At 30.7% G+C, this 10060-nt stretch overlaps 1 protein-coding gene and 1 long non-coding RNA gene across 2 annotated transcripts; one reads left to right on the plus strand and one right to left on the minus strand.

The window, feature by feature from the left end:
- Window positions 1-1361: 1361 nt before the first annotated feature.
- LOC111083266 (probable cation-transporting ATPase 13A3) lies at window positions 1362-4389 on the minus strand (the record flags this gene model as incomplete). The annotated part of the gene is made up of 3 exons (XM_022379647.1): window positions 4380-4389; window positions 3520-3762; window positions 1362-1537 (listed from the first exon to the last, which is right to left on the minus strand). Coding segments are annotated over exons 1-3 (429 nt in total), but the record flags the coding sequence as incomplete, so codon positions are not given.
- Window positions 4390-5749: 1360 nt separating this feature from the next.
- LOC111083265 lies at window positions 5750-9843 on the plus strand. The gene is made up of 2 exons (XR_002608911.1): window positions 5750-5914; window positions 6794-9843. It is a non-coding gene; the product is annotated as an uncharacterized LOC111083265 (long non-coding RNA).
- Window positions 9844-10060: the final 217 nt, after the last annotated feature.

Genomic DNA, 10060 nt, shown 5'->3' on the forward strand with positions numbered 1-10060 from the left:
GCTGGCTTGCTCTGACCACAATTATACCTATCTTGAATAGTGAAGACATGCTACAAATACTTCTCCATCATAAAAGAGCAGACAGTCTCTCTTAGTCATCACTTCCTTCTTCCAGATATGTTTATATAAGTGGTTTGATCCACAAGGTTTTCTTGCTTCCACCAAATAGTCAAATAGTCCTCCTCTCATCAGTATCAGCTGTAACTTCTGTCATCTTAGATAAATGGGATCACCCCCTTGACATCTACATCCAAGGAGAAAGACTCTCTCCATGTATGCATGTTTCAGAACATTTGCACCCATAGAAATGGAATGAAATTCAAGTTTTGTAAATTTCTTGAGGTCATTGAAGGTTTGTTTCTCGTGAGATTTTGTAGTGGAGAAATAGGTAGCCTAGTTTTTAAATGCTTTTCAGGATGGATGACAACTTACAAAACAAGACTGAGAGACATCTGATTCTAATATGGTTATATATTTAGTAATAGGTTCTAACAGCCTGACCATTTCACATCTCTAGTCATTATCCAGGATAAACATGAATTATTTAAAAATTGATCCACATTGTTTAGTTTTTATCATTAAATTTGTGTATTTCTGATGGATAGGCTATTTCCTTGTGAATTTCATGATTATCTCTGTACCATTAAAAGTTTTTATTCTTGTTGTCAGTCAATAGTAAATTTAATTTTTCTTTCAGGATTCTGTAAAAGCTATCATAAATGAACACCAAAAGCTTCATATAGTTCTTACTGGGAAAACCTTTGCTTTATTGAGAGAACATTATCCAGAACTCCTGAAAAAGGTAACATTATATGTTTCATTTATGATTTCATTTAAAAATCTGACAAAAGTAACACATTTAATAAGTTTTGAAATCTATTATTACACACTAGCATATTGTAGTATGCTTATGAAAATTATTTATGATGATGTTAGAGTATTATATTGTCATATACAACAGGCAGTAATATTTAAGCAAAAATATTCAAATTTTGTTTTTGATATAACCTAATAACTCTTTGGGAAAATAACTTTCTTCTTCTACTTCACATTATTGTTTCTAGTTTCAACCTTCTCATGTTCCATTGCATTGAATATGGCATTCTCATTAGAAAACTGTTTAGAAGATTAAGCCTTTATTTGAAGTTGCTTGTTTATAGTGGAATGTTCTGGATCTCCAATCCGAGTTCCTTTGGCCATGAGAATATTTCAAGACATTAAAACTGTTTTAATAATACTGATATAAAGCAATGCATGTGTGTCATGAAAACAATTCAAATTTTATATTCCTAGAAACATATGAAATACCTTACCAAATAAAACTTAATAATTAATTATAAAAGAATAAAAGAAGTATTTACCTTTCTCAATGTTTTAACCTGTTCATATTTTTTTGTTGGTAAACTGGCAAAATCCCATGACAATGTAGGAACATTTACATCTTCAATTTGAGTTGTGGATAACTGAACTACCTGATTATGCTTCACAATCATACCACAGTCGTAGGCCACACTCAAAGCTGTTAACATGTTATCACCTATAAAGATGTCTCAAACTTTTTACTGTATTTCTTGCCAAATTACCTCCTAAAATAACAGTTTTTACCAATATCCTTGTACTCAGATTTGTTATATATCATAGTGTTGCTAAAAGATAACCAAAACAATGATGACATAAAACATTCAGACAATAAAAACTCATTATATGATGAGCTGAGAACACAAGTTAATATCAAACTAAGACAATCAATGGTAAGGAATTTTATTTCAATACAGCCTTAAATGAGTTTAGTTGGAAAAATCTATCAGTAGTCTTAACTATACATATATGTATATAGTCCAAGCAGCTGATAAATGTTTCTACCTAAACTTATTCAAAGCTTCAATGAAGTGACATTCATTTATATGTGGGTGTATAAGTGAATATAAAAGCTCAAGAACAAATCAGTGTTTTATCTAACTCAAAGACAACATGAAATATACCTTCAGAATTATAAAGGTTAATGACAGTTGTTAAAAAACAAACAACTACAACAATTACAGCCGATAAAAAATAAGCTAAAAAATATAGGAAAATATCTAACTTAAAATCATATAATATTCATATGAAATATTCATTATCATATATATTTTAACTTAAAATATATAGTCATTTAAAGTATTAAGTATGGTAGTACTTAATAGTAGAGATTAACAAGGTTTCCACCCTATTGAATTCCTTAGCGAAAAACAGACCATTCAAATTATTGGTTACGATATATTATATGCATATATACTAATAACATGCTAAAAAGATCACTAACATTTTCAGCATAATCATTCAAAAATCTCTAAAACAATAACTTTTTTCATCTACTACCTGCCTACCTATGTGATCATGTCAGCAGGGCTAGCCCCTAGACAGCTTGAACTATCGCTACAAGATTTATCCAGCTTAATTGATTGGTCTGTGGGTATCCATTTTTGATATTGTGATAAATATATACAGATTTTTTATAGATGGTAAACATATCGTGCACGTACTTAAACATCATTTAAACCCAAATAAACCCAACAGAAGGCGCTACCTGTTGATGGATAGACACGAGACAGTTTCTAAAGGTACATTATATACTTTAATATAAGTTTAACATAACATTTGCTGTTATGTTAAACTTATATTAAAGTTTTTCTTCATTACCCATTCAAGCCGTCTCCAGCTATTACTAGTCTCAAAGTGGGTTCCTCGTCATCGAATTATATACTTTTTACGGGTATAACATAGAAAGTAAACAAATAAGTTTTAAAAAATTACAAATTTTAAAATGAAGTAGGGATTCTGTTAAAAGTAATGAAACAATAATTCAAACCACAATCAGAAATTTATACAATTTAATCCCTACTTTGGCAGCTTTCTACACTTATATGTAAACCAAAGCGAGGATAACAGTTTGGTTTTGATTCTTGTGAAAGTTATAGCTATCAGGGATATGACTATATTGAAAATTTATAGATGTTGTATCCATTCCATTGACATATAAAACTGAACAAGTAAAACAGGAAAAAATTTTAATGTAAATTAGGGATTGTTGATTATTTGTAGAATTGATATAAGAAGTATCCAAAACAAATGCTGTAATAAAATGTACACAAACAAGTAAAGTGATGCTATTTAGATAGATTTTGCCAACCAAAGTAGGGACTGAAAATCGTTCTAAAATCTATCCAACTAGTATCGCTTTACTTGTTTGTGTACTTTTTTTATTGCAGCATTTATTTTGTTTTGGAGAAATTCTACGATTAACTAACGATCCCTACTTTTGTTAAAATATAATTTTTTTTTCTATTTATTATAATGAATCTTAATTAAACATTAAACATCAATTATTAGAATAATAATTAATAAATAATATCAATGTTTAGATTGCAAAATATATTCTCTAAATCCACCAAATTACAGAATATTTTACTGAAACAATGTTTTTCTGACTTAAAATATTAATAAACACCAGATGAAAGTTAAATTAAATTAAACATGTACCTGTAACCATAACAGGACGAATGTTTGCAGCTTTTAAGATCTCTATGTTTCCAGCAGTTTCTGATTTCAGACGATTTTCCATCACTAACAGCCCCTTGAAAACCAAGTTAATTTCTAGTTCCTCTCTTGAAATTCTTTGAACTTTAGCATAAGAAATCTTGTACAAAGGTCGATGTGCTAGAGCTAGTACTCGGTGTCCTTGTTGTGTATAGGTTTGTAACACTTGGGCAAAGTCTTCTGGTACTATAAGACAATCAGACCAATGCTCATCACTACAGAAATTACAGTTATTCAAAATCAAGCATCACAAAAACTCTTTATTATGAAGTACTATGAAGCTTTATAATTGTAAAAAAACAAGAAGCATAAGTTAAGATCACACCTCAGCATTAAAATTATCATTAAGAGTAGGTTTTATGATGTATGTGTGAGGGTGGGGCAGTTTCATTAATGCATAATTCTCACTTTATTCTAGCAATAACATTAACCTTTTCAATACGGGTCACAGGTGAAAGGCCATGTCATTGCGTTTGTTGACTCACATTCAAAATTTTATTGAATTACTATTTCATGAATTGATGTCAATAATTTTGGTATGAAATTGTAGACTATAATTTAAATTATAATATTATACCTTACTTATTTTCTTAATTTAAAAATAAACATTAAAAAACAAAGTTAAACATCAATTTTTGTGTGTCACAGGGTATGTCAAAATACTAAGTCTATAGTTTCGTACAAATTAGGAACTCAAACTACCAATATTGACAAGCTAGAATATAAAATAAGAAGGTCTTATCTTTTCTATTTGCTAAGATATTGCTCATGTACTGAATCAAACACAGTGGCCCCTTGCCCACCTCTTTCCATTTTACACATATACACTTTCTTCTATATATGACATGAATAACCAATCAAAAGCTCAGAACATCCCCTTGGTTGCTTTCTGAGCCATTTTCATGTGTTAGGATGCCATCTCATTCTTTCAAAACAAAATTTCATGGAGGAAAGTTGTGTCTGTAGTCTGCTTGAAATTTCATATTTTTTTTAGACTGAAATACAGCTTAGTTACTAAACTTCATAAATTATAATGGAATTCTATGGTATCATTATAGTAACTTAACATTTTTTTTGGTTATTTCAAATATATATATAAAAAGCTTAGCAACCTACGACAAGCAGCAAATGAGTACATAGGTCATAACTAGAAGAGATAATTGTTTGCTTTACTTCTTTATTTTCTGTTCTATGTTTTAAGAAAAATAAGTTTATGTATATACATATATATAATGTATAATAATTTTACAAAATACTAGTCTACTAAAATACAGCCAAGACAAGTTACTTTGCACAGACCAAAGGTCAGTTTTATGTTATTTGATATGGTATCATGAATGCATCTGTGCCGCATCATTGTAACTTCTGTATTGTTAATGAGGCATGGCTGAAAGGTCAATATAATAAATATATATAAATGGATAATGTTATGAGATTTAAGGTATTTAGACTAAATATTTGTGTTTTCGTGTTACAATCTGTAGTCATTCTAGAACGAAACATAATTTAAATTTATTTCCTGATTTTTTATGGTGGTTACAAGGCCGGTCAAATTGACGGACCCCATAGAGTTAGGGTAGAGAAAATAACAGAAAAAATATAAAGTTTTACTGAAAACAAACATTTGAAATGTATTTAAGAGGTTTTAGAGATTACACAAATAATATTTGAGATTTTTGGGACGAACAATTGTTTTTTATTTATAACATGAAAATCACTTTGCACTTGGACTGGTAATGAAACAAACTTGATATTTTCACAAAACAAATCTATAATAAAAAATACTTCATTAAAAAAAATCTGATATTTTGTGTATGAAAGACTTGTAATCTTTACTAAAAGTCTACCAAATTTTGTGAAGATGCACTTACTGCATTAAACGTTATAGTACAAATACTTAACTCGTGTATATTATACCAAGTCCATCGTGAAAGGGGTAATGTTGGTTTCTTTGCTGCCAGAAATTTAAAACATTCAGTATATAACCTGAAATAACTATAGTGACATCAATATGTTTAAAATACATCTTGGTTTATTTACCAACATAACCTAACAGAATCCTAAAAGTACTTCTAAATAACCACAAATACTTTAATAATTTAAAAGTGTAGCTTGAATGCTGTTATTTTTAACCTGGAAAAACCTAATTATACAATCATATACAGGTGTAATATTACTCTCCTTAAATGTGATGTGAATATTGTTTCTAGCAAAACCTGACAACACCGTACTCATATCCCTACCAGCAGATGGGATATTGGTATCCTCAAGGTTATCCTCAAGTGCAGGGTCAGTTCATGCAGTATCCGTATGGACAGTACTATGGTCAAGGATTTGGGTAAGTTTAAACTTGGGATCGGACTGATACCACTTGCCCTACACCATACAGGATGACACTACATGAAATCTGCATCTATAATCGTGGTAATAAATAATTATCTATTGTAATAAATTGTCTACATAATTATTTGCATGTACTCATTAGATTAATTGAAGATAATATTTTTAACAAGGCTGAAAATCTCTTTTCTTTTTTTTCGTGCTTGTATCTGGTGCTGTTAAAATATTTGGTTTGGATCTTTCAATAAAGAAACTGCTGACTTTCTTTTATTGTGTTTATTGCTTCATTTTGTTTTTATATTAAACTTAATTTTATTAAATAAAATGTTGCTGATGTATTTATAGATGTTCTGTTTATTTTCCTAATTATTTACAGTATTTACTAAAAGCATAAGATTAGTTTTGAAAACAGAAATACAAGGAGAATGGAGATGATCTAAAAGTGTTCTGTTTAAAGACTAGAAAAAAAGCTCTACACAGAAGAAGAAGTGCATACGAATATCTTAAGAACTGTGGTCGTGCTTATATTATCTATTTGTTATGTGTAATATTCTTTTAAAATTCGATTATTAAAATTAATTTGTTGCAGGAAACTACATATAAACCATATTAAATTGAAGAACACTTACTTAGGTGAAACTAGATTTAAACTTATGACTTTACTCTCCTATCAAAATCACATATACAAATTCATCTTCACACCATTAGGATTAAACTCGTGGTGAATTCCAAAATAACTAACATGTTCAAGTGTTAGAATCAGAGTTTTGTACCGAAACAAGGATGGAATTTAGACCAACTAATTAATTAGCAAGTTCTTGTATTTGATGCAATAATGAGGGCACTGCTGTCTTATTGAAGACTCTTCTTCCAACAGTATGGGTGCTCAGATGGCCTGGCAAGGAAATCCAGGACAGTCACAAATGGCAGCAGCTGCTACCCAGAGCCTCATTGGACAACAGGCTGGAGTGATAGGTGCCTATCCCATGCAGCAGTACCAGGTACAATAAGTCTCATCTGCTTCATGAATCAGTCAACCCAGTTTTGGAATAACTATTCCTACCAAACTCCTTTTTCCTGGCTAAGAGATTACCAGTCAGGCTTGTTCATGAAGGGGTGCCTGGTTGATTTGATGACAGTTCTCTGGTTCTTCTATGACTCGTCTGTACCCTCTTGCCCACAGATTAACAGTCTTTGGAGAAATGATTTGGAGTTAGGTTGGATTGTTATCATTTTAGACAGGGAAATTTACTTGTTTAGCTAGGACCATTTGATTTCAACATTTTATATGGCTAGAACACCATTTTTGGTGCAGTTAAGAGCATGTAGTTTTTCTCTAGCTTACCAGATTAGAGCCTAACCTGCCTCCAAGTCACCTCTCCTGATTCACAAATTCCTTTTTAATGTTACAGAAGAAGGGATAAATTACATATAAAGAGTGTATATACATATATATGTGTGTGTGTGTTGTTTTACAGATATCTAGTTATTAGTGTGAGGTATATGTTCATTGTACGTAAGTAGACATGAAGCTATAATCGCCTTGCCTTACTTCATCAGTGTGTATTATACACAACCAAGTCACTTTGCTTACTTGCTTTTTTCTCAACTTTGTAAAAGTCACTGCGTAACAAGTGTAGCTTAAAAAGTATGATAGGAAGATATAAGTAATGTGTTCAGTGTGCATGTGCACAACAGAAAGTTTAAAATCAAGAAAAATGTGTACAAAACTCCTTTGTGACGCTTAAACCCTGTTTAGTGTACTGTAATTTTTCTATTTTGTTTTAACCATGAACAACCTGATAATTTTATGGAAAATCAAACTCTTTATTGTTAACATGGAAGATGTTTCTTAAATTCCTCTACACTTATTGGGTACTTGTGTGATTTTTTCAAGCAAGCAGAATGTTTTCCTTTGTATCATTCTTCAGCTGTTCTGTGTTTTCCAGTTATTTCATAACATCCTAGTCTACTTGTTCTATGTGTCCCAACTCTAGGAAGTACTTGTTAGCTCCCTGCACAATAACTGTTCTGAAAACAGTTGGATAGTAGTTGGAGTGTGATGAAAAGCCCTCTCCTTCTTAAGAAACACATTAGTCAGTGTTGAAAAACCTTCTATCTTAAGGAACTGGGATTGAACTGTTGAAAAGCCCTCTCCTATTTTAAGAAACAAATTAGTTAGTCTTAAAAATTCTTAATAAATAGAAATTAGTCAGAGACTGTAAAAAAGCCCCCTCCTGTTTTAAGAAACTGAAATTAGTCAGAGACTGTAAAAAAGCCCCCTCCTGTTTTAAGAAACTGAAATTAGTCAGAGACTGTAGATAAGCTCTCTCCTGTCTTCAGAAACCAAATAGTCAGTGGTGAAAACCTATCTTCTATCTTAAGAAATTATAACTTGTCAGAATATTGAAAACCCTCTCCTATCTTAAAAACATGAAATCAAAGTAAAAGTGAAGACTTGTGACACGTGTTACCTGCAGACCAAGTGATTTAAAAGGTAGAAACTAACTATAAGGCTGATATTTAAAACAGTTGGTTATTAAAATTTTGAATATAATGTAGGTTTCTAATAATCGACAAAAGTGGAATATAGCACGTTCATAAAGGAATTCAAACATCTCTTAAGTTGAACATTCACTATTCTCAAAATATGAAAACTTGGTTTTTCCATCATGTTTAACTAAAGGTATATATATATATATATATTTGTAACATTAATTATCTATTTGTTGCTCTCATGGGAGTTCTAACTTTCATATTTTAGTTTCATCAAGCTAGATATTTCAAAAGATAATCTTATACCTAAAGATAGTGATTCATTGTAAAGAATAAAGCTTATTTTTACGTACTAGAAGAAGGTGCTGTAAACACTGACTGATTGTAAACTGAAAGAATAATGTGTCAGGTTAACTGGAAGAACTTTCTCAAGGTGCTGTAAACACTGACTGATTGTAAACTGAAAGAATAATGTGTCAGGTTAACTGGAAGAACTTTCTCAAGGTGCTATAAACACTGACTCTTTGTAAACTGAATGGATAAAGTGTCGATTTGTGTGTCAGGTTGACTGAAAGAAGGCGCTGTAAACACTGAATCATTTTAAATTAAGAGGAAAAAGGAAGTGAGCAATGTACAATTTGTTTCTTTGAGGTAATCATCATTTAGCTCTGATATCATGTGACAGGTAAGGTATCTGTCATTTTGGACTGAAGATGCATGGGAGCATGTGAATTCTTTTCTAGAAATAAACAGTATGACATTAGCATAGTATAGATGTAGACATTAGTGATAGTTACTACTCAAACTCAGGAGTTCTTTCATTATATACAGAAAGTTGAGATGATGAAGTAAACTAGGTGTAATTCATTCTTTCCTCTCTTATGAAGGAGAGTTTGTTTCTGTGATAGTTTGCGATTGTCCTGTTCAAGCAAAGTTGTCTTTCTAGAGTAATGAATTAACTCATGTTTTTAAGTAAGGTAGGGTTTGTTTTAAGGCAAAGGTTTTGATAAAAAAACATCATTATTAAAGTTTCATCAATATCATAACTTTAGTATTTACTTCATAAGAAATTTGGCTTCTTTATTTTATGTAAAGTGATTTGGAAAATGTACACAACTTCAACTTTGCTGAAGAATTAGCCTGATCGAAGAGTTCTGAATGAATCTTTAACTGAACTATTTAATAAATAAATAAATAACACACAGTGCTGAATGGAAAATCGTGAAAAAGGAGGTGAACTACAAACTGTTCTTTCATTAAATAATTGTATCACTGAACACATACATTTAATTGACTGTTGATATTTGGCAAGGTATAGTTAAATAACTGGTGTATTAGGTTTGTGGAAAATTGTGTTACAGTGTGTGCTCTTTCTGTTGTATGAAAAGAAATGAAGAAAATACTTCAAATAAAATGATACATTTTTACATATTTGTTAGTGAAAATGATGACATACATTCCTGATACCGTGAGTTTGTGTCACACATCATAATTTGCAATGATTTAAAACAACTATACTGAGAGTTGTAAGTCTAATTTCAGAACTTGTCATTTGCAAGCGGTAAAAATATTGCACTATCTCATTATTACTACTGACTGTTATATATATCTCATAATATCATTTTGATATTGGAAATCTCACTGAAAA

Source organism: Limulus polyphemus, unplaced genomic scaffold, assembly GCF_000517525.1.
Source record: "Limulus polyphemus unplaced genomic scaffold, Limulus_polyphemus-2.1.2 Scaffold8800, whole genome shotgun sequence".
In the NCBI taxonomy this organism is placed as follows: domain Eukaryota; kingdom Metazoa; phylum Arthropoda; class Merostomata; order Xiphosura; family Limulidae; genus Limulus; species Limulus polyphemus.